The 25967-nt window shown below is 41.5% G+C and overlaps 1 protein-coding gene across 2 annotated transcripts in view; it reads right to left on the minus strand.

Annotated features, from left to right (window-relative positions):
- RUFY2 (RUN and FYVE domain containing 2) overlaps positions 1 to 21947 on the minus strand; it is a 42617-nt gene extending 20670 nt beyond the window's left edge. The window contains exons 1-8 of one of the 2 annotated variants that reach the window (XM_066619144.1): positions 21851 to 21947; positions 12518 to 12691; positions 11447 to 11564; positions 8131 to 8232; positions 6789 to 6912; positions 3621 to 3682; positions 2616 to 2681; positions 436 to 505 (exon numbers count right to left, since the gene is read on the minus strand). In XM_066619144.1, coding sequence (XP_066475241.1) covers positions 436 to 505; positions 2616 to 2681; positions 3621 to 3682; positions 6789 to 6912; positions 8131 to 8232; positions 11447 to 11564; positions 12518 to 12691; positions 21851 to 21947 — 813 coding nt within the window. The remainder of the gene's footprint in view (positions 1 to 435; positions 506 to 2615; positions 2682 to 3620; positions 3683 to 6788; positions 6913 to 8130; positions 8233 to 11446; positions 11565 to 12517; positions 12692 to 21850) is intronic. The other variant, XM_066619145.1, reaches the window with a different exon arrangement.
- Positions 21948 to 25967: the final 4020 nt, after the last annotated feature.

Consider the following 25967-nt stretch of genomic DNA (forward strand, 5'->3'; position numbering starts at 1 on the left):
GCGAAACTAGATTATCCAAAAAAGAATGAAGAATTATTTTAGATGCTCATATAAATGAACAAGTTTAAGTGGCAAGTACAATCAGTGAGTAAGTGCTGCTGCCCTACAGAAGCTATGTATTTCAAAGGGGCTGGCAGGGACTCTTGTATGAAGCTCCCGCCACAATTAAACTGAAAGATGGTCTCAGAAAGATAGTGGTATTGGGTGAACTTGCTCCATTTTATCCTGCTGTTATAAGTGCAAAATGGGAAACAGGGCAATCATCATAGCACAGATTTCCTGATCAACAGATCAAGACCAACAGGTTCAAATCAAGCATGGAATCCACAGGGCACCATGAGGAAAATGTGGTGCAAATGGGCTTCATGAACAAAAAAAAGCCCCCAAGCACTGACAATTTCTAAATAAAATTAAACATTGCTAAAATGACAGTACCTCTTCAATTAGTTTAGTGTTTGACTTCTCTAGTGAATCAACGCGTGCATGGAGGCTGCTGACTGTGGTACTGAAAGCAACAAAGAGACCCTCATTCAAAATTACAGCACAAAAACCTATCAATACAAGAAGTACTTTTTCATTTTCAGGACATTCCAGCACTGTCTGGGTATCCACAGATAACTGAAATTGGAAATCACCTCCTCCTCCACCAAATGCACACTACATTTGCTTACTCTTCTGACTTGCAGGAAAGACTTAAATCTTATTTAAGAGATTTATATCCTGCCTCTTCCATGATGAAACAAATGCCCAAGGTGGCTTACAAATACCACACTAAAATGTATTAGAAATGGCATTGCCACCATTTTTAGACCCATAACTGTCACACTTCATTCCTCCCTCTCATAATCCACAAAAGGTTTTATTTTTATTGCTGTTCTTCAGTGAGTCAGTCACTTCTTTTTGAGTCAGTCAAATATAAAAAATGTACATCTTCAAGAACACCACCTCTCAGTTGTTGTAGGGGGTTTCTTCTCACATACTTGCAGAACAATCCTATGCTTCCCTACTCAGAAGGAAGTCCCACTGAGTTCAGTGGAACTTACTCCCAAAGAAGGATTGCATCCTTAGTAATGAGCTATAAGGGAAGGCTTAGGGGGCTGACCAAGCATAGTAACTAGTAGATATTATACCAGTAGTACATAGTGGTAATGCAGCCTCTGCTCTTTGCTGCCCTCCCTTTACTGGAGGGAGGGAGGGATAGAGAGAGAGACCACTCTGAAAAATCCTTCGCCCCAGGTGAGAAGCAAGGCCCAAAATCCTGGGGATTTCCTTTAAAAACTCAACAGTAGTGTAACACAGCTGGTCAGAAAGACATGACAAATCTCACTCTCTCCAGAGTGAACTTAAAAAAGCAGAAGAATTGGAAAAAATATAAGGAGTTTATTAACAGAGGGAACGTTGGAAAGAAAATTACAAAGAAAGCTAAAAAACACCTGAATACTAATGCAACTACTGTAAACTAAAGGAAGTCCCTATCTAACTTTACTTGTGTGCTCCATTCTTCTGTCTGTTCACCCCAAGGCACCCAGGGGCATAGGTATACTCCATGATCCATGAATTTCCCACTCATAGAAAAAAGGTGGGCTTCAAGACCTAATGAGCTGACTCAGGGTCAAATTTCTTTGGGTATTGGTCAGAAGATGCCAAACAAAATATAATGGCAATTTGTATCTGGATGACTGAGTAATCCTCCTTTGGATACTGAGATACCACAGACCTCTACGGGGGGTGTGTGTGTGGAAAAGTCCAAAACAGGACAAAAACCAGTGATAAATCAGGGACTTTCACTACACAGGCACATGCCTTTCTTCAGGCCTTTTCTTTCAGGTCCATCCTTTGCTATCTAGGCTTACTTAAAAATATGTTTCACCAAGTTCAGCAGGACAAGGGCAACACTACATAACTGGCACTGGTTCCAAAATGAATGTATATGAACTTTAACACTTCACACATTTCCTGTGAAAAACACCAATGTTTCCCACAACCAGTATTATTTGTAGTGTTCTTACTCTCAAGTAATTATGACTAGGAACAGACTCAGGGCCCAATCCTATCCAACTTTCTAGCACTGAGGCAGCCTCAATGGAGCTTTGAGGTAAGGGAAAAACACATTCCCTTACTTTGAGGAGGTCTCTGTGACTTTCCTCCATCGCAAAATGCAGCGCATGCCCCATTTACATAGCTGCATTGGTGCTGGAAAGTTGAATAGGATTGGGCCCTTAATCTGCTTGGTAAATAACAACAAGTATGACATGACTAAATCGCAGGCAATGCATAAAAGGGTTGTTATCATCATGCTCACTGAACTTGATCAGACACCCAGCATAATGCACAGTTAGCCCTGGTTTAAAAGAAGAGATACAGTTTTAATGGACAAATTATTTGAAATATTGCCACTTCCAATAACCCCCCTTCCCATTTTTCTTTTTTCTACAAGTTATATGATGCAACCATTAAACTGAGCCAAACAGAATGACTGGTGCCCCCCACAAAGAAATTGTGTTTTAAACAGAATATATATGTATATATGTATGGGTGTGTATATATATGTATGTATGTACATATGTGTATATATATATACACATACATGTATATGTATATGTATGTATACTTACTTTAGCTGTCGGTTTAGTTCTTCAACATAATTCTTTTGATCCAATATAGCAGAAATATGGTCATTTCTAAAAAGAGTTGAAAACCTATTTAAACAAATATTTGTCCAAGCCCTTCAAAATGCAACATAAGGAGGCAGGAGCGTTTTACATGAAGACAGCAATTTAAACTACTAATAACCATTGTTCCAAAGTAACAACAAATCATTTCAGCACAGGAGGCTAGTATTTCACCTCTGCTGCTGCTAGCCTAATACACAATTTATTATGATATTTATATAGCACCTTTCTCAATAGACCCAAGATGGTTTACATAGGCTAGATGAACATAAATCCATCGTTCAATGGGATTTTATACAATAATTATTTCATGAGACAATTCCATAGAACCTCCGTTTCTCCAGGTGTTTCCCTTCATAGTGCAGTCATAATACTGGCTGCCAGCTCTTGCGCTTGCCAGGCTCTCACAGGCAGCTGCAACCAAGCTTCAGACTGGCTTCTCAAGGATGTTATTTTTGTTTTGTTTTGCCAGCTGACTCCTCTACACAGATGTGCCAGCGGCCTCTCAGTCTCCGATCCAAGCAACTGATCCTGCTTAGCTTTTTCAGGCAAGGTGACAGCTCAACCTCCAGATCACATCTCAATTTACACTGATCTTTTTTACCTCCTACTGTCTCCAACCTCTGTCCTTAGGAAATTGGACAGTAATATGTACATCCCTTTTCAAAGCATTAAGCTTACTAGTTTATTAAGGTTGGAATCCTATGCATACTTTCCTGGGACTAAGCCCCACAGAAGACAATGGGAATTACTTCTATGTAAACAGGCATAGGACTATTATTAACATTATTAACAGTATTTATATACCGCTTTTCAACTAAAAGTTCACAAAGCAGTTTACAAGTTTACTATGCTATAAAAGTGTTGACAGGAAACATGTTGGAATTTTCAACGAACAATTCAGCTTAACAAGCTCAAGTTAAACCCTAAATTTCTCACACAACGCACCTGTCTTTGTTTTCAGCATCATCTTCATTCTTTAAATACATAGAGAAATCAATCACACCAACCTGAAAAGAAAAGTTTATTCACATTTTGCAAAAAGTAAAAGGAAAGCAAGTTTAATCACTCCAGTGAAGTGATTCAGAATTAACTGATTTCAGCAAAGTAAGAAATTTTAGTTTCTTAACAAGGATTCACGACTTTGTATCATGATCCAGCATTGACATTTTTCTAGTAAAAAGAAGTTTAATCTTCCATGTTTAGATTATGAAGCTGACCCCAAGATGTGTATAGGGGACTTGTAGCAAGGAATATACTTATTTTTCTAAAAGGTAGTCCTCCAATGCTACACCAGGAGGCTCTGAAAATGACCTTGAACTTTAAAATGAAATTTTCTGGATCAGAGTGCAGACATGTTATTTTTAAAAGTACCTCTTTTCATCCTTAAATTCCTATGGACTTCACTGAAAATGTTATATTAAAATGTCAATTTTACCAAAACCTTTCTAGAAATGGAACAGATTGGGCCTTTCAAAATAGCAGTTTTGTGTGTATGCAGTTTTGTGTGCAGCTGTTTCTCATCAACAGTAGCTTGCACTGCACAAGCCTTCATTCAAAGCACATGTGTAATATTTTCCTAGTATTCACACCTTGCCAATTTTATATCTTTGTTCGTGATAGCAAAAACCAGTTTCCAGCACTCTTGGGTAAGGTCATATCATCTCTTGATGCTTCAGTTTCCCCTCCCATATTTGCAAGCTACATTTAAATAAGCCCTGTAGAATGCAAGACACTGTCAAGATTTTTCTCTCTCCATCTCTTTATATAGTAAGGTTGCAAAGTAGTACAGCTGTTTCTCTTTCATTATCCCCACCCAATTTATGAGCTATGAGGACTGAACATGTTTCTATTTTCATTGTAGGGAACGTTGCAGTATAATCATGCAAAGAAAAAAATGCAATTGTAGGGCATTTTATAGGATTTTGTGATCAAGTTGAATAGTTTCTGCTCAAGAAACTTAGTTTACTCCACTAGCATAATTCTGTAAAAGCAAAACCTTATGAATGACGAACAGGCCTTGCTGAGGGAGAGTCAGCATGGCTTCTGTAAGGGTAAGTCTTGCCTCACAAACCTTATAGAATTCTTTGAAAAGGTCAACAGGCATGTGGATGCGGGAGAACCCGTGGACATTATATATCTGGACTTTCAGAAGGCGTTTGACACGGTCCCTCACCAAAGGCTACTGAAAAAACTCCACAGTCAGGGAATTAGAGGACAGGTTCTCTCGTGGATTGAGAACTGGTTGGAAGCCAGGAAGCAGAGAGTGGGTGTCAATGGGCAATTTTCACAATGGAGAGAGGTGAAAAGCGGTGTCCCCCAAGGATCTGTCCTGGGACCGGTGCTTTTCAACCTCTTCATAAATGACCTGGAGACAGGGTTGAGCAGTGAAGTGGCTAAGTTTGCAGACGACACCAAACTTTTCCGAGTGGTAAAGACCAGAAGTGATTGTGAGGAGCTCCAGAAGGATCTCTCCAGACTGGCAGAATGGGCAGCAAAATGGCAGATGCGCTTCAATGTCAGTAAGTGTAAAGTCATGCACATTGGGGCAAAAAATCAAAACTTCACATATAGGCTGATGGGTTCTGAGCTGTCTGTGACAGATCAGGAGAGAGATCTTGGGGTGGTGGTGGACAGGTCGATGAAAGTGTCGACCCAATGTGCGGCGGCAGTGAAGAAGGCCAATTCTATGCTTGGGATCATTAGGAAGAGTATTGAGAACAAAACGGTTAGTATTATAATGCCGTTGTACAAATCGATGGTAAGGCCACACCTGGAGTATTGTGTCCAGTTCTGGTCGCCGCATCTCAAAAAAGACATAGTGGAAATGGAAAAGGTGCAAAAGAGAGCGACTAAGATGATTAACTGGGCTGGGGCACCTTCCTTATGAGGAAAGGCTACGGCGTTTGGGCCTCTTCAGCCTAGAAAAGAGACGCTTGAGGGGGGACATGATTGAGACATACAAAATTATGCAGGGGATGGACAGAGTGGATAGGGAGATGCTCTTTACACTCTCACATAATACCAGAACCAGGGGACATCCACTAAAATTGAGTGTTGGGCGGGTTAGGACAGACAAAAGAAAATATTTCTTTACTCAGCGTGTGGTCGGTCTGTGGAACTCCTTGCCACAGGATGTGGTGATGGCGTCTAGCCTAGACGCCTTTAAAAGGGGATTGGACGAGATTCTGGAGGAAAAATCCATTATGGGGTACAAGCCATGATGTGTATGCGCAACCTCCTGATTTTAGGAATGGGTTAAGTCAGAATGCCAGATGTAGGGGAGGGCACCAGGATGAGGTCTCTTGTTATCTGGTGTGCTCCCTGGGGCATTTGGTGGGCCGCTGTGAGATACAGGAAGCTGGACTAGATGGGCCTATGGCCTGATCCAGTGGGCTGTTCTTATGTTCTTATGTTCTTAATGAGCACTTCTATGTTTCACTATACTTCAAAGGGGGGAAAAGTCTGTTTCACGTAAGGAAAAATAACTCTCATATTTAAATAGAATTGATCCCAACAAGGGAGCTAATCTTATCTTTTAAGGAAGCTTGTTAGTGATTTTAATACTCTGCACTTCCATCTGCCTACTTGGTCTTAAACAGTAGTCAGAACTTTATTCAAAATGAAATTTGAAATTTAGGAATTTATTATATAACCATAGGTCATTACAATGTATGAAAGCACATACAGCAATATACACATATAAAACAGACAATAGCATTACGGCCTTCCAAACACATAAAATGAGGCAAAAGATTTTAGTACTCCGTGTAGGTCAGAACCATAAAATGGAGAATATTTTTTGGAATAGTTCAAAAATAAAAGAAGCTTCAACCATTATCGGGATCTTGCCAGCTAGTAAAGAGGACAAAGAAATTTGAGTTTAAGACAACAAAAATTTGGCTCGTATTTTCTTTGCCACAAGGGCAAAGATAGCCACTTTATAAGTTACATCAGGGTCAGAGTCAGTGAGAAGCCAGCAAATCAAAGCTGAGGTAGATCTCTCTTGGAACAGAGCAATAATATTAAATAGATATTTTGATCTAGGTATTCAAAATGAAATATAAGCTTAGATCTTAAGGCAAGTTATCAGATCATAATCTCATATTCACCTACTTGTGAATCCAAGTCTTCTCCTTTTACACACAGGTTTGCATCTATTACATTCAACCCAACAAGTAACCCAACAATAACTGCTGCCTCTTCTTCCATCATCAGTGCATGATATTCATAAAATTCACTGTAAAAATTCAAAAATAATAATTTCACTTCATAATACATTTTAAAGTGTCAATCAGTTCTCTTAATTGCATTTTCAAGTCTTCTAAAAATTAATTTTATTACTGATACTCATACAGCTCTAAAGCTTGGTGTATTAAAACAAAGTAAATCAATACAGTATCTTACACAGAACTAAAGTTACTTTCATTATATAAATATAACAAGTTTTTAAAACATTTATTAAAAGTGTAAATCAACCCAAGATTTAATGCTTAACTTAGGCCAGTGGTTTCCAAATTGTGAGCCGTGACTCCCCAGGGAGCCACTGAAACCAGCCAAGGGAGCTACAGAATCCTCACAAAAAAACTTTCCACTCTATACAATATATAGGATTGTAGCCCTAATGTGGAGCCACAGCCAAAAGGCCCAGTAGGTCGAGGGAGCTGCCAGTTGAAAAAGTCTGGGAACCACTGACTTAGACACTAAGTGCTAAATTGTCTGGACTATACCCTAGGTATCCAACAGGTATCCAGGTTATAGAGAAAAGCCTGAAGATGTTTGGTCCTAATGTTAATGTGCACAATCATAATCAATGGTGGAAGGAGAGCTGCTCATTCAGGGGGTGATATTTTATGCAGTACAAATTCCTGACCTGGCCTCAGAACATGGCTCCACACCTTTGTATTTCTGCCATCCCCATGTTCAGTCACTCAAATCTACTCTCCCTAACAGAAAACGAAAACCAAATGTTCCAAGTTACAGAAAAAGAAAATAAAGTTGTTCAAGTAGTGCACAGTGTAGTCCAAGGTCAGAATTCAGGTACTTTCTAGAATTCTCCCCTCCTACATTGCCAAAAGGCAATAATCAGATGCTGCAGGATTGATACAACTTCAAGTATTGAATTATTTACTGAAATACAAATACAACTATGTGTTTTGTTTTAAGAAGCAATTTTGTTGTGAATTTGCCTATGCCATAAGCTATGTGCACTTTCAATGATTCAGAGAAAGTGACAAAAGCCACTGAAATGTTTAAGTATTTTCTTATGTAAGCAAATGGAAAACATGTTTTGATTAATCCAGTCAAGAGAAAAATATCCCTGTGAGCTTAAATTATAACTTCACTGACATATTACTAAGCAGCACTTATAATGAAATATAATGCAGGTACATCCAATAATGTAACAGTTACAACACTGAGCTCAATTTTCTTCACAAAAATCTAGACAGGCACTCACCCGAGGAGATCCTTTCGAAAAACAAGACATCGTAGATAATCAGCCATCTTTTTTTGCATAAGTGCCAATCGTAACCAAGCCCGAGCACGTCCCAACGGAGTCCTGACCCAAAGAAAAGTTCAAGAAACAGCCATGTGTTCGCATCTGAAGCCCTAATCAAAAATACTAATTTCTGACAATATAAGACCAATGCAATTAACTGACTTTTGATAAAGCCCTTAAAGCAAAAAAAAAAAAAAAAAAAAAAGAAAATACGTCACACTGTATTTAGCTTGGGCAAATATTTAGAAGCACAGAGCTGTATCAAAGAAAGAGTCTGACTCCTTGGAGAATTCACAGCCCAAGCATGGCACAACATGTGTTTATAAGAACCATAATGTGAAACTAGAAACTACTTATTTTCATAGCAAACTTAATAAATGTTAACTAATCCTAAATGGGAAAATATTGAATTTAGAAGATATTGTTGCTAGATATGAGAGAAAATACTAACAATATGGATGTATAAGAATCTACCAAGTCAGTAGAAACACCAGTCTGCACCAATTGTTTACTGGACATTTACAAACAGCCAACATAGTAAATTAGTATTGAGGCAAGGCCATGAAAGCCACTTATGATAACAAACCAAATGTTTATAAGCTTAATGAACCAAATGTGTATGCTATGCTATGGGTGTTTATAGCTAAAATGTTCACAAACAAATTATTAGTTTAAAGCCTAACAGAGCAAACTTATAGGGAGATGCTCACATGTTTAAATTTAAAACCAAAAAGCATTTCTCTGGTCTCTGTCTGAAGCTTCAAACAGACCTGAAGCTGGCAGGTTAGCTAGTTTTACTAAAATAGCAAAGGAATGTCTTTGGAAGCCTACCAAAGAGATAACATTGAAGGCACTGTCTCTGAAAAGGGAGTTTGGGAATGACACACACTCCTTCCTGCTTGCTTCTAAGTGAAAACAAGGTTGCTGGAGAGCACCCAAGTCATCTTAGCTCAAACTGCTTGTAAACAGAAAAACATTTTTGGATTTTTAAAAGCACAATTCCTTCAAGTTTCTTCAAACCAAAAGGACAGTGTCAAATACATATGTTGAACATTGGGAGAGCTGTTTAGAGTTATTTAGACCAAAGTTTCATGTCAAAGAGAGTATGATGCCTGCTTGCTTCTAATGCTTAATGGTTAGTGTCTTTAAAAGTGTAAATTAACTTATATAATATGTAGTGGTTTTAAAATGAGTTTTAGCTGTTAAAATGGTTTGATTAAAGCATAAATACACAGAATAGTAGAAGCCATTAAATTAAAAATGTTTAAGTCTCAGATGTGATTCAAAATGCAGCCTTAGCAGAAAAAGCCATTCCAGCCTAAACCAGGAGGTCTGTCTCACAGACTCTGGAATGTGGGAAAAACAACATCTCACAGATAAGACTCCTCTGTAGACTCAAAGTCCTGCTTGATACTTTTGGAAAGCTGCATCTCAAGTTTTTTAGCAACATTATGCTGGGAAGCAAGAGGGGGGTAGCCAGGAAGCAGAGTGCACTTGTAACACTGAGATGAGGGTTTTATCTGTCTTGGCACCAGAATGCAGGGAAAACAGAATATGAGGCTGAGAAGACACACAACTTGCAACATTTTAGTGGAAAAACTAGAAACATTAGATAGACATGCCTTAGTAATGCAACTTTTTATCTGTTGGCAAATAGAAATAGCATTTTCTAAGATACAGACACCTGCAAACACCAGCTAAACAGAAGATAAGCAGGAGCATTCCTGAGAAAGTCCATGAACAGCCTCTGTCTGAACTGAAAGCTGACAGAAGTAGCTGAATTTAGTTAAAATGAATGAGAAAGGTCTCTTAAAATCCTTTTGTACAATAAGAGGTTAGTTTGTCTTGTATTAAATATATGTTTACATCACTATACATCTCAAAAGGTAACAGATCACATATGGAATCACACATGGAATAGAGGCAAGCCAGAGGACTTGATTTAGACAATGTTGGCACAGAGCCCCATGGTGTCTGGGAAGAACAAAGAAAGGAATTTAGAGAGATAGCACTGATAGCTCTTTGCAACATGTCAGGGGCAAACAAGTAAAAAGTGCCAAAAGATAACCACAAAGACATACCCAAAAAACCCATTCTGTAATAATAGAGTAAAGAGTGCCACCTAGTGGCTTTTCAAATCTTTAAGATATGTATGTCTCAATGTACATTTTTGCCTTTTTTGGAATCTGTAACTTGAAACCAACCAATCAAATGCTTGTAAAAGTTATCTCTAGCTAATCCTGAGAAAGCCCCATCTCTGATGTCAGACCCCAGCCAATGAGAAGTGTGAGACTCCTCAAACAAAGGAGCCAGAATAGAATATAAGCAGGAGGGTCAGACTGGGAAAACTGCTCTCATTGCTCTCTTCGCTTTGGATAAGGAGTCCCTGAGAAGCCCGTTGCTGGCAACGAAATAAAGCTTTCAGACGATCACCACTCTTGCCTACTGAGTTTGCTTTTGAACTTTGCTTTTGACCTTGCAACAGTATAGCTTAATAAACTGGTGTAATAAACTTGAGAAGCCTTTCTTGCTTTTGACCCTCTTAAAAATAAGTCTGGGGGCCAAGTGTGGTTTGAATAAATTGTGTTCTTAATGTGCAGAACAACTTTCACACCAATGTCTCAATGGTCAAGAGAGATCCCACAGGGTTGCATTCCAAAGTGCTCCTTCCATTTGCAGAAGCAGTTCCATTTGTGCAAGAGTGAGGTTTTGCCAATATCCTCTTCCCTTTGTAGCCCTCTGAGCCCCACTTGATATCTGCTCTTGAGGGTCCCACAAGAACATATCAGAAAGAATTTTATAGCAATTGATAATAATGTTAAACAACTTGCAAATGTCTGAATGTTTGGAGTTCTTGTAGATTAATTTTGATAAATATGATTTAGAAACAACTGGGCAAACTCTTCAGAGAGTAACCAAGCAGTTCTTGTTCACTTGTTCTTGTCAAAGTTCACAACTGTGCCTCAGCTGCCTATGAGTTTCTCATTGTTTGGCAAGACCTCTCCTTCACTCCTCAGTCATTATTTCTGCAAAAAAAGAGTCAGAGTCCACTCCTTATCTCACAGACATTTTCAGGGCTCAAGGGTCTCGTAAAATTGTGATTTTAACTTGCAGAGTTTAAGAAGGGCAACAGAAATTTTACTTATTCAAAAGTCAAATCTTTGTTCCTGAACGTCTCTGTCTACACAGGAAAGTAGGGAGTGGGATAGAGAAGGCATCTGTGTACATTATGTGTAATTTCTATTATTAGAACTTTATTGGTAGCGAAACTTACTTGAGACCAGGTAAGTCTCTGACACTAGCAGCAATCTCCTCAGCTTCTGGGTACAACTTCTCCACAAGCTCCAGAGGGCCCCAGATTGTTTTATTGTAACTTAGAAAAGACTTTTTTACTGAAAAGAGAAAAATATAATATTTTTATACTTTAAACTCTGTTTTGTTCTCTCTGAACATTAATGCTATCCAGGCAACTGTATATTTTAAAAACTATTTACAGACACTTACTAGTAAGCCATAAGAAAGCAAGTAGCAGGTGCAAAATATTTATTATGATATTTACAAAGGAACACAGGGCACAATCCTAACCTACTTTCCAGCACCGGCATAAGGGCCATGCAGCGCTTAGGTAAGGAAACAAACATTCCCTTACGTTGAGGAGGACTCTGTGACTGCCCCCCAACTAGAGGCTACAGCACACATCCCATTGGCACAGCTGTGCCAGTGCTGGAAAGTAGATTAGGATTTGGGCCACAGTCAATCTGATATGCCTGTTCTTCATGATTGCAGTTCATTAAACAAACATTGTGGGGCATTAAACAAACATCCTAGGCATACCTACTATAGTGCCATTAAGTTCAATGGAACTTACTCCCAGGTAAGTGTGCATAAGATCGCAGCCCACATGTGACAAAATGCATCTGGTGGCTAAGCACTCTTATAAGAGGTAGTTCAACAGAAAAGAGAATTAGCAGGCATGTTAGAGCCAATGCCACAATTACAGACATCCCAAAAGCTGGACTCCATGAAAGCAAAAGATAACACAAAATTTCTGGAAGAAGTAGGGGATTTCCTCAACTGCTCAAAAAATTTTTAATGAAACAAGTAGGAAAATACAGTTTTCCTCTTGGACAGAGGGAAGTCTACACTATGCCTATTGGATCTGAAAGGTGAATACAAAATTTGTGGCTGGCTGGCATGTAAAGGTAATTAGAGTCTGTTGACTAATATTTGCAGTACATTTGCCTCACAATGCAAAATAAAATGGCAACGTCATACTAAAGACCAAAATAAAATGTTTAGATGTGCTGGTGACATGAAAAGAAAGTTAGGAAGATGCTAATTGTACCTTTAAGACCATGTTTCAGGCAGTGCTCCATGACAACAAAGAACTGCTGTAAAGGTGGATAATCTGAATCAAGAGTTCGGCCAAAGCTCAGAGCAGATTCAATAAGTCCTTTGATACTCAACTTAGCCATATTCAATAAATTTGCTCGTTCAACAGCTATGGGATCTTTTGTTGCTTAAAAATAAAAAGAGACATGATTGGAAAACAGTATAAACACCCAAATAATGATTTACTGTTCTAAAACACAACAATCTTGTCCAAATCTGGTCATACAAAATATAGGGAAAACAGTCAAAGCAACTGTGACAAAAGTATTATTTTATGAAAACACTGTAAGTGCCTGTATGGAGTTCACACTCTGCATAGGAAATATTTGTAGTACTGCAGCATTGGCAGATGCTCTGTTCTAAATCAGTGCTGATAATAAATTAGCTTTGGAACATCTAGCACTAGGTACTCTGTAGTTTTATTGCATCTCATGTGAAGAGAAGGTTATAAATACTGCACTATCCATAGCATTCTCAAGATACCATGTAATACAAGACATTACTGCATTTTCATATTACTCAAAATTAAAATTTTGCTGTTTTAATATAGTGAATTGATGACTCCAAAGAACCTCAGCTTGACAAGTCAATGTTTATGTTGTAAAGATTACTTTCTCACATGCGTTTTACTTTCCACTTTTCAGAATTAAATTCTAAGAGCTATTTTGTTACTGAATCTTCTCCTTTTGTAAGATCATTTTATAGCTCTTCATACTGTATTTAATGTCACAAAAACATTAAGGTAGTTAGCATTTCACAAAACAATCATCTTACTGCATAGTCTCTATTATATATCATCTCTACCATCAATCATCATGTTAAGAACCACATATCAGATCAATGCAACAAAATTCTGGAACACCCACAATCTTGCTACTTTACCAAGGCCAATGAGAAAATAAAATACATCAAGCGAACAATTCTTGATTCTCTCTTCTTGTAACCACCATGATAACCACTTGAAGCATAACAATCAAAGAAGGTAAAAAATTAAACTGTCGTAGATCTCAAAGGATAATAATTTTTTTCCATTTTTACTAACAGGTAATCCCTCTATTGTAGTAAGAGATTTCTCTTTTTCAAGAAGTATATTTCAAAAATGTTGTCTAGTTATATTTTGCTGACTGCATTTGTTTTGTCTTTCTTCTTAAGCTTATTAAGGCTGAAATTCTTGCACAAGTCCCAATAAAGTGCACTGGACATGCCCAAATAAAACTGAATACGATCAGACTGCATGTGTACTTTTCTTCTGCTGTTATGTGTCTTCTGTGTCCTCTGATAATCTTCTAAAATCTAAATTAATGTGGCAAACTATCTGTCCCCATTCACATAACATTATTATACACATGAAATCAGATACCAGTTTTTAAATAATACAGATTTGTCAGACTCAGATGCTCAGCAACTTTAGAAGAGCTACTCATATAAGAATAGAAAGACTCACCTTAACCCTAACCCTACTCATAAGTATAGAAAGACTGACCTTAAGAGATACTCTTCCTTATTCCTTTTGCTTGGATATGTGCCAATGTCAAAGTTCACTTGTTAGCTTTTCAATGTTACATATTTACAAAAGATAAAACTATCTTATAGACAACTAGTATAAACCAAAATTGCATACAATAAAACTGCAGTGAGATCGTTACAGTTCTCATATACTGAATAGCCCTGGCTAAATTTCCCACATGTAGAGCATTCAACATAGAACATAAGAACAGCCCCACTGGATCAGGCCATAGGCCCATCTAGTCCAGCTTCCTGTATCTCACAGCGGCCCACCAAATGCCCCAGGGAGCACACCTGATAACAAGAGACCTCATCCTCGTGCCCTCCCTTGCATCTGGCATTCTGACATAGCCCATTTCTAAAATCAGGAGGTTGCACATACAGATCATGGCTTGTAACCCATAATGGATTTTTCCTACAGAAACTTGTCCAATCCCCTTTTAAAGACATCCAGGCCAGATGCCATCACCACATCCTGTGGCAAGGAGTTCCACAGACCAACCACACGCTGAGTAAAGAAATATTTTCTTTTGTCTGTTCTAACTCTCCCAACACTCAATTTTAGTGGATGTCCCCTGGTTCTGGTGTTATGTGAGAGTGTAAAGAGCATCTCTCTATCCACTGTGCCCATCCCCTGCATAATTTTGTATGTCTCAATCATGTCCCCCCTCAGGCGTCTCTTTTCTAGGCTGAAGAGGCCCAAATGCCATAGCCTTTCCTCATAAGGAAGGTGCCAAAGCCCAGTAATCATCTTAATTGCCCTCTTTTGCACCTTTTCCATTTCCACTATATCCCTTCTGAGATGCGGTGACCAGAACTGGACACAATACTCCAGGTGTGGCCTTACCATCAATTTGTACAACGGCATTATAATATTAGCTGTTTTGTTCTCAATATCTTTTCTAATGATCCCAAACATAGAATTGGCCTTCTTTACTGTTGCTGCACATTGGGTCGACACTTTCATCAACCTGTCCACAACCACCCCAAGATCTCTCTCCTGATTTGTCACAGCCAGCTCAGAACCCATCAGCCTATATGTGAAGTTTTGATTTTTTGCCCCAATGTGCATGACCTTACACTTACTTACACTGAAACGCATCTGCCATTTTGCTGCCCATTCTGCCAGTCTGGAGAGATACTTCTGGAGCTCCTCACAATCACTTCTGGTCTTCACCATTCGGAAAAGTTTGGTGTCGTCTGCAAACTTAGCCACCTCACTGCTCACCCGTCTCCAGGTCATTTATGAAGAGGTTGAAAAGCACCGGTCCCAGGACAGATCCTTGGGGCACACCGCTTTTCACAAACAATATGTATTGTCAGGTTGTTATGTATACTTTTCCGCCTCAGAGCTTAACAGAGAGCTTCTCATGACTTCTGACTTTTTCTTCCTCCAATTAAACTTTTCTTTTACTTAAATGAAAACACATGAATTTGGAAGTAACCAAGAGTGCCATGCTCTGGACAAACATTTGCCCCAGACATATAAAGTAGCTACTTCTCTGATTGCTGTTGGGAATAAAAAATCACTTCCAGGGGACCAGTCAACAATGCATTAGACAAGTTGGTTCGCCTCCTTTTAAATAATAAATGATTAACATAGGTATGTGCAAGTAGGCAACTAGGAAAAATATTTGTGGTGATTCTACGTGCTTGTATTCTGATCTAATTGGCATTCATGTCTACCTACAACTCAAGCCTAATGTAGATTTTTGAAGTAGTGGCAGGACAATTATGCTTCTTATTCTCAACAGTGATTAGGTGGCACAATAAATTTTGAACTAAAAAACAGAGAAAAGAGATTCCTAGTGATCTTTTTTAAAATTTAATTGCATAAACACCACACTATAGATACATCTACCTCAGCCTGCAACAGGACTTCATAGTGGAGCCTATAATATTTTTATAGAGTCCTATTATCCACAATTTCTGCTGGTTCTCCCTAAATCAATTCTGTTTTATCCTTTTAAATATCATTTATTTATTTAAAACATTTATATCCCACCTTTTTTTCCTCAATGGGGATGCCCAAGGTGGTTTACAAGTTATATTAAAACAAAATCTAATGAATAAAATGCATTCCAAACCATTTATTCAGTGAGAAATTTAATGCCATATGTGTACAATCACTATCGTGTGGCAAACTCTTCATTTGAAGGAGAACCTTGGTGTACAAGAATCTTATGCCTGACCCTGCACTTGATCACTCTCTACTTATCCATTCAAAGACCAATATACACTGATAATAATAATAATAATAAAACTTTATTTTTATCCCGCCCTTCTCCCAAAAAGGGACCCAGGGCGGCTAACAACATATAAAACAAATTAAAACATAATTTCACAGATAAAAACATATTAAAAAACACATTAGCAGAACCCATAAAAACAGTAGTCAGAAGAGTCAGAATAAAAGAGCATAAAACAGCAGTTCTTAGAGGAATCGGGCCTGTAAAAAAGCAACTAAAAGATATATAAAAGATGTTAAAAAGGCCATAACGTCAGAAGGCTTGGTTAAACAACAAGGTCTTCAGGCCTCGCCGAAAGGACTCAAGAGAGGGAGCCATTCTCAAGTCAAGGGGAAGGGAGTTCCACAACGTTGGTGCCACTACTGAGAAGGCCCTATTTCTTGCCGCCGCCCCACGTACCTCCTTAGGCGGCGGCACTTGTAAAAAGGCCTTCTCTGATGACCTGAGAGGACGAGCCGGATTGTACGGGAGTAGGCGATCTCTAAGATAACCTGGCCCAGAGCAGTATAGGGCTTTAAAGGTCAAAAACAGCACCTTGAATTGGGCCCGGAAACGAATGGGCAGCCAATGTAGCCCCCGGAGAAGCGGGCTGACAGAGTCAAACCGCCTAGCTCCAGTGACCACACAGGCCGCCGCATTCTGCACTAATTGCAGTTTCCGAACCGTCTTCAGGGGCAGCCCCACATAAAGCGCGTTACAATAATCTAACCTCGATGTCACCGTAGCATGGATCACCGTGGCCAGGTCTGCACGATCCAAGTATGGACGCAGCTGGCGCACCAGCCGAAGCTGAGCAAAGGCACCCCTAGCCACAGCCGCCACCTGGGAATCCAGGAGCAGCTGCGAGTCCAGGTGGACCCCCAAGCTGCGGACCTGCTCCTTCAGAGGGAGTGCAACCCCATTCAGAGCAAGCTGATAATCCAGCACCTGCATCGAGGATTTCCGAACCAGGAGAGCCTCTGTCTTATCCGGATTTAATTTCAGCTTGTTAGCCCCCATCCAGATCCTCACTGCTTCCAGACAGCGCTCCAGGCCCTCAACTGCCACCCTGGAGTCTGGAGGAAAGGAGAGATAAAGCTGGGTGTCATCAGCATATTGATGACACCCCACTCCAAACCCCCAGATGACCTCTCCCAGCGGTTTCATGTAGATATTAAATAGCATGGGGGACAGAATTGAGCCCTGCGGCACCCCGCACCTCAATGGCCAGGGTGTCGAACAGGCATCCCCCAGCACCACCATCTGGGACCGACCTTCCAAGTAGGAGCGGAACCACCGCAAAACAGTGCCTCCAACTCCCAACTCGGCCAATCGGCCCAGAAGGATACCATGGTCGATGCTATCGAAAGCCGCTGAGAGGTCCAGCAGGACCAACAGGGACGCACTCCCCCTGTCCAGTCCCCGGCGTAGGTCATCCACCAAGGCGACCAAGGCAGTTTCCGTCCCAAAGCCCGGCCTGAAACCAGATTGAAAAGGATCCAGATAATCCGCTTCATCCAAGACCCTCTGGAGTTGGGCCGCCACCACCCGCTCAATTACCTTGCCCAGAAACAGGATGTTGGAGACTGGCCGATAGTTGTTCAACACATTGGAATCCAGGGAGGGCTTCTTCAGGAGGGGGCGAACCACCGCCTGCTTCAAAGCAAGCGGCAGTGTCCCCTCCCCCAAAGAAGAGTTGACCACCCTCCCCGTCCACTCAGCCAGTTCCCCCCGGGCAGCTCTTATCAGCCAAGCTGGGCAAGGGTCAAACAGGCAGGCAGACGGCCTCACACTCCAAAGGAGTCTGTCCACATCCTCAGGCTGCACAAGCTGAAAAGAATCCCACAACACTGGACAAGCAGTTGCCAGGGGGACATCATCAGACATTGTCAATGTGGCATCCAAGTTGTAACGACTGCGATCGATTTTATCTGCAAAATGTTGCGCAAACACGTCACAGCGGCTGACCGTGTATTCCTCCTGGTCCACTGGCGGGGCCTGATGGAGGAAGCCCCGCACCACACGGAACAGCTCTGCCGGACGGCTATCAGCAGACGCAATGGTAGCAGAGAAGAATGATTTCTTCGCTGCTACCACCGCCACGGAGTAGGCTCTGTAATGAGCTCTACTCCGTGTCTGATCGGATTCATCACGAGTTTTCTGCCACCGTCGCTCTAGACGCCTGCCCTGCCGCTTCATCATTCGCAGCTCCTCAGTGAACCAAGGAGCCACTCCGAGTCTGCGACGTGGCAGAGGTCGCTCCGGAGCAATCTCATCCACTGCCCTGGACATTTCCCTGTTCCAGAGGTCAACCAGGGCCTCAGATGAGGTGCCAGTCTCGGCAGTGGGAAAATCCCCCAGAGCCCTCAGGAAACCTTCTGATATCTTATTAAGTATATGCTGTAAAGAAGCTCTTGGAGCTAAGAATTTTCATCACCTGTAAATTAAAATAGTAAATTTACATTTACTACTATAGGCATAGCCTCAGGCTGCAATCCTAACCACACTTTCCTGAGAGTAAGCCCCACTGAACAAAATAGCACTTACTTCTGAGTAGACCTGGTTAGGATTGTGCCCTCAAGTCTATTTACACCAAAAGCATCAGGCCCAGTAAAACCAGATTTTATAAATGCTTATTTTATACCACTTTTGTGTACAATTTAAAAAAATATAATCCATATTCTATATAGCTAAAATAAACAGCATCTCCTTCAATCAACAAACCTGCTTTAGTATTTGTTTTCCGTATGAATTACCTATTTTCTAATTTCATAAGAACTGAAGGTTATATCATGGGATTCTAATATCTCTCCCCCAAGCCTGATTACTATTTCTGAAATCTAGCAACTTGTAACCTAATCCTAAACTGCCTGTTGCGTCAAGAATGCTGCGGTGCTGAAATGGCTGCCTTGGCATCCTGTGCGCAACAGTGCAGCTGTCAGCAGCTCCTCAGAGGAAGGGGACTTTTGTCCCCTTCCCCCAGATAAGGGAAGTAGCCCTTTAATGGGGGTACTTAATTCTGTGACAGCCCTTGGGCTGCTGTAGAATCAAGAGCCTCTGTGTTGGGCTGCGTAGCCCAACATGGAGCTCAGGATTCAGTGGAGCAGAGCTCCACTGGTCCCACCTCCCTCCTACCCAGTTTCTTCTCCCCACCCTTCCACCCTGCTCCCTCTCCCCACCCTCCTGCCACCTCCTCTGGCCTCCCCCATCTACCTCTCCGCCGCCTGGCAGTTCAGGTGACCGCAGAGTGGCAGAGCACTGGTGTTCCACTGGCGCTATCCCAGTGCTGGCTAGTACCGGGCTAGCTCTGGCACTCAGCCAGCACTAAGAGTTCATAAATGTGTTTTACAGCACATTTGTGACACTGCACACTGACAGTAAGCCGGCACACACTGTTTAGGATTGGGCTCTTAGTGTCAAGGGATTTCTAAGCAGCGTACAGATAAGCATACAAAACCTCTTAAGATGAACAGTGTCTCTTAATATGATTTTCAATACAAGCCAGAGTGGTTGAAGTATTGCAACTAAGAGTGAAAGTGAGGAAGCCCATAGATCAGCCATTTTCAACCACTGTGCCATGGCACACAGGTGTGCCACAAGTGGTCCACAGGTGTGCCACAAGAATTTGGGAGAAGATCATTTATTAGTAGGGCCAATGCAGGATGTGAGCCCCCCACTTGGCAGCATGGTGTGCCTTGTCAATTGCCAAAAACCTGATGGTGTGCCGTGACAATTTTTGTGCCTTGTCAGTGTGCCATGAGATGAAAAAGATTAATAATCGCTGCCCTAGATCAAATGTTGCCTCAGGAATTCATTGGATAGCTTTAAACCCAAGCTATAAACTACACTAAACAATAACTTGACAGCACTTTAAGATCAGAAAAGTTGCTTCCAATGGGGTAGAAAGCAGTGATGATGTGAAAAGCACTTAACCCTTTCTCAACTCAAATTTCCTATACCAATCAATATTAAAAACAGTAAGAAGGATGATGATTCACTTTCAGTCCACCAAGAGCAGATTTTCCTGATCTAAAGAGACATGGGGGAAAACAGTAGGCAGGGAAAGGGTTTTGAACCCTCCTCTGTGCTTTTGATCACTCTTACCAGCAATGTTTATTCCTGCTCTAAACAAGTTATGTGCAGTTTGGGCTTCACAAAAGCTATCATCTTTCCATCAAGGCTGGTAGAGAATTAAGCAGTGGAGATGACGTAAGCAAATTCCACAAGAGAAGTAAGCACATTTATAGAGTGATGTTTGTCTGAGAATCAAAACATGCTGATTCAGCATATCCACTGGTGAGTGAGCCCAATTAACAGACTCAGAACTAGCAAAATCAATTTTGCACAGTACAAAAAGAATAACTCTAGCAGAAAATTATCATGATGCTAGCGTTGCTTTCTAAGAATCTTCCCACTGCCCTCAGATCTTGAAGTACTGTACCTTATTAAGCCATTTCTGCCCAATGTTGCATATACACAAGAGAGATCAAATGTGTACACCTGGGCAGAAATGAGTTAAGGCTACAATCCTGTTCACACTTACGTGGCAGTAAGTCCCACTGACTATGATGGGATATTTCTGAGTAGACATACATAAGATTGGGCCTTAAGGCCCCAAAAATACACATTTCAGTGGACCTTACTCCCCACTTCACAGGAGCCTTTGGGGTGTACATTCATAGGAGTGGGCTACACATCAGACACTGGGGCAGCTGCTCTAGACACAAACTTAGACATACCAAAGATAATTATTGCACTCCACACATAAACATGGAGGCATGAAGCAGCATTTCTTTTATTACTAGGGGCCATGTGCTGCTTAGTGTCAGGAATTAGTATCATGCATACCACCAGCTCCTGACAGAATCCAGCCTGGTGGTCAATAAATCTCAACCCAATAGAAATTTTGCTAATTGCTCCTCACCAGGAGGTTTCATGGTCCGCCTCACAGGTTTTCATGTCAAGGGGCTCTTGCTCTCAGTGACAAATCCAGGTCCTTAAAAGCCATGCAGGAGAAGAGGTCAGCAGCTGCCAAGGAGGCACAGCCACCTCGAAGCCATTTTCCTGCCTGCCTGCCAGCCAGCCCCACACTTCATTGCATGCTGCATCCACTGGAGTCCTACAGAGGGTGAGGGGCTTGCTTCCTGGCAGCTGCCTCAGTGACTAAGGACCCCCCCCCACACACACACAAACAGGCCAGTCGCCCACAATGAAGCCCACACTTGGGGGGCAGCCAAGCATGCAGACCTGTTTGCATCTAGCTGCAGCCGCCCAAGGGGTGGCCTCAGAGCCCAACCCTATGTGTGTCTGCTCAGGAGTAAGCCCCACTCTAGTCAATGGAGAGTGTGGAGAGAACTGCAGCCTCACAAGCCCACCCTATCCACACTTCCCTGGGAGTAAGCCCCACTGACTAGAATGGGACTTGCTCCTGAGTAGACATAGGCATAGGCTCGAGCTCTCAGCCGCCAAGGGAAAGCAAGGGACGCCTTCCCTGCGGTCGCAGCCCCAACGCCTCAGGAACGCCCGCCGCTCCCTCAGCCCTCCTTCCTTACCCATGGCCGGCGAGGAGCAGCAGCTGCCCGAGCAGCTCAGCGCCGATCCAGTCCTGGCTCCTCTCGCGGCCCTTCTCCAGCCCCCCTCGTCCTCCATCTCCGCCTCCTCCCAGCACCGCCTGGTTCGCGGCGCCCCTGGCGGCAGGAGGACCCCGGGCAGGGCCCGGGCGGCTGTGCTTTCCAGGGCGCTGCAGGACTGAAACAGAGGCTGGCTCTGTCCTGCCCTCCTCCAAGGCTTGCTTGCTTCGGTCTGTTGAGTACTGAACAGGGACGTGTGGTGGGTGGGGAGGCAGGTGAGGCAGAGCCTCCCCACTGGAGTCCTTCGAAAAGCACCACTGCTGTGTGAGGTGCCCAGGCACCCATAGCCCACACGCTCTGCGCCTGGGTCATGGGCACCTCACATGGCAGCGGTGCTTTTCGAAGGACTCCAGTGGGGAGGCTCTGCCTCACCTGCCACCCCACCCCCATTACTGAAGTATTTTTTTGCCTCTTTTCTCCATTACCCAGGAATTGCCCCTTACTCTCCTTCCTCCAGTGGTCTAACTTTACCTTTTGAACACATTCTTTTGTAAAAGGGTAGAATTCCTATTTCATTGAAAAGCAATAGGTTTTATTGCAACTAACTCAAAATAACACAATAGTGAGCAAGCCATTGAGTGTGGCAGCCCTGTTCAAAAACAAGAGGAAAATATATTTCAAACTATGATTCAAAAAGCAACAAGGACTTGTCTGCAAATCTTAAAAATGGCACACTGGGAAGTACAGACATACTGTAAAAGCTTGCTCACTACTTTTTGACTGTTGAGTTGACTGTAATAATAAAAAGGTAGTGGACTAATAGTGCTTCTGGATTTATTCAGGAAATGTGGCTACCCGAATTTTTTAAAAACCCTTTCACTGTTTCCAGTTACAGACTAAATAACCTAATTGCATTAATTGTCTGAGACTGCAAAGGTCTTCTCATACAGAGCTGTCACTGCTGTAGAGCAGCTAGGGCGGCCACTTTAAGCCCCACACTTTCAGGACCAATATACAGCCATAATTGTCCCCCCACACTGGTTGAGTCACCCTGGGCCCACATCCTTCTAGGGACAGCTCTGTCCTCATACTAGTTGTGCTCCAGGAACAACTTTCTTCTTATCCTTAAAATTGTAACCAACCCCACCCATCAGTGTAGTATTAACACAGTTGTCTTGTGCAGAAGTGGAAATCTGATTTCTTACTTGTTTCAGAGAATTATCCCACCTGTCAAACCTCACATTTAAAAGAGTGGCCTATATACCTAAGCTGCATGGCCACACAGCTGAAATCTGAGCCCAGCACAACTTCCTTTGGAGCATTGTGGAGCTAGGCAATGATGTCATCACCTACCCCACACAGCCACCATACCACTCTGTGCACTCCCTGTAAAAATTATAGGAAACATTGCCTACTATTTGTGGTTCAAAACAGTCAACAAAAATCAACATTGGTAACGGGGCAGTAAGATCCAGCTACCTTGCTGAAGCTAAGCAGGTCTCTGTTTGGTTTTTGCCTTGAGCAGTAACCACTTGGAACTCCAGGTACATACATATGTCACATTGAGTACCATAATGGAAGAAAGGCAAGATATCAATGGGACACAGACCCATTTATCTATATAGAAACTACTTTGTGAACTTTTTATGGAAAGGTATATAAATATGCTTAATAAAAGTAACAAACAAACAAGTTACATAAAGCAATTGCATCATCACTGCAAACTAACTGTACAATAGATAATCTCAGTGTGGATAATAGTTTTCCAAGGAAGCCTGTTTAGGATTACAATTAATAGTTGGTATATTAGTAGCCTACTGTATAACTGATTTAAAAGCAGACTTGCAAATAAGAGTAGAGCTCACCAGCCTGCTTAACTGCTGTAGGGTTGTTATATCTTATGTCCTCAGAGGTTTCCAGGAGGAAATTTTTACTCCCTACTGGTAACCAGGCTAGTGGCAACTTAGAAATGTGGTTTAAGGGCTCAATCCTATCTACGCGTAACATTCCAGTACTGATGCAGCCACAATGCAGCCCCCAGGTAAGGGAGCAGAAGTTGCCTTACCTTGAGGAGGCCTTCATGACTGCCCCCATCGCAAACTTAGGGGGGGGGGTTTGGGGTGCTCAGAGTTCTTGGTTCTTGAACCCTAAAGCCCTCAAGGCCCCCTCTGCTTAGTAGTACTACTACCACCCTGTATGCGCCAGTGCCTCAGTCCACGAACACTGAGACCCTCTAGGCTTAACTCTATCCTTTGCAGGCACTGAGCTCTTTCTCCAATTAAAGATTCAGTCCTTAAGTTACTAGACCTCAATGAGCACTTGGTAGCTTGCTGAACAGCTAGGCAAGATTCTGAACCTTTGTCCCCAACAGACAATGAAACAACTTGGTAAAAGATTTTAGTTTAAGTGCATAAGGCAGCAAATGCTAGAGGCATAAACATCTAGGAAACATATCAGCAATAAAATAATAAAGCTAGCTGGCTATCTCTATTAATACCTATCTCTCACCTGGGTCAGTTACTCTTGTAGATCTCTTAGCTCCAGGCTACCTGTGAGGCCAGATGCCCATGGTGGACAATGGAGCTCACAGCGTGCAGGATGTTGCACCCAAAAACTCTGCCCAGGAAGAATTGGACACACCCCTTGGGGCACTCATTATTATACTTCTTATGCTAATAGTACTGAGGTGACTTCATATTTAAGACTGTCCAATCAGAAACTTTTGAGGACAGAAACCTTCTCAGAGTGGGTCTGGTTGCTAGCCCTCCTAGTTCTTACCCCTCCCAACTGGAGATCCATAGTTGCGTTCCATTCCACTTGATCAGGGGCCCCTCAGTCTACTGAGGTCTTGGGTTGTAATTCTTGTTGTCTGTCCTTTCTGGCCAGCAAAGGAGAGACAACAATCTTTTTGTTTGTTTGATCACATTCTTGCAGCTAAGAACTGCTGGCCACTTCTCCGTTACTGACTTAAGTTTGGTTCAGGCTTCACATGCTAACCTAGGCCTAAACTGTACATATTCATGACACACTCCCACTGCAGGTTGTAGCACATGCACCATTGGCAACAGCTACATCAGCTCTGGAAAGTTGGATAGGTTGTCAGTCCTAGTTTAACCTTGGATGAAAATGTAACATTTAATTAAAACATTCATAATAGTAATGCAAATACAGATCAACTTTATTACATAACTATAAAAAGTATTTTAAAAGTCAATATGTAGAGGTAGAAACATGTAGACATTAAAAGTTTCATTTGAACAGAACTATAAACAAAAGTAGTGAACAGTACCGATACAATATGTACAACTAATTTCAAACTGTGTAAGTATCAAACATGAGGTAGACAAACATGTAAGAGAAAAGTGAACAGGTTGTCATGACAATTCTAAGAGGTGTCTTTTAAAGTGGTTAACAAAAGGAACAGGCTTTGAGGAAAAACTTCAGGAATGTTTTCTTACCCAAATGGTACACAAAAAAACACATTTCTAATATTTATATATCATGTTTAAGCAAAATGACAACAGCACCATGTCCTGAATTTGTTGGGTTGTATTCTATGTTTTGTCAGTCATGACTCAGACCTACTGATTTCAGTAGGACCAAATCATGACTAACTAAATTTAGGATACAACTCAATAAGGACATATAAAAGACAGTCAGTAGAAACCTCAAATTGTAATCCCCTTCCCAAGAAAATTTTATATAAAAGAGGGCATGATCCAGCCTAAAGTGAAACACCTTAAAGCCTCACTAATATCAATGAGAGAATTAAACACATGCTGAAGTCCCCCCACTGATAGCAATTAGAACTTAAAGGGGTATAACTTTAGCTAATTGTCTACAAATACTGATTTACCAGAAAGAAACAAGAGCAGCTCTTTAAAACTTTATAGACTTTTGATGCCAAAATGGCAGTTATCAAAATCCTGATTTTAAGCTGTCCACCTTTGTAAGAGGTATGCAGAGCCACTGAAGTCAACCAAAGATGGTCTGAAATTGTCTGTAGATTGAAAATTAAATCCATTAGATAATAGTTTCCTTCCAATGTTATTCGAGTTTCAGCAGCACAGGAATGAAGATTTCACCCTTGATGTCCTTG

Source organism: Tiliqua scincoides, chromosome 3 (assembly GCF_035046505.1).
Source record: "Tiliqua scincoides isolate rTilSci1 chromosome 3, rTilSci1.hap2, whole genome shotgun sequence".
NCBI classification, from domain to species: Eukaryota; Metazoa; Chordata; class Lepidosauria; order Squamata; family Scincidae; genus Tiliqua; species Tiliqua scincoides.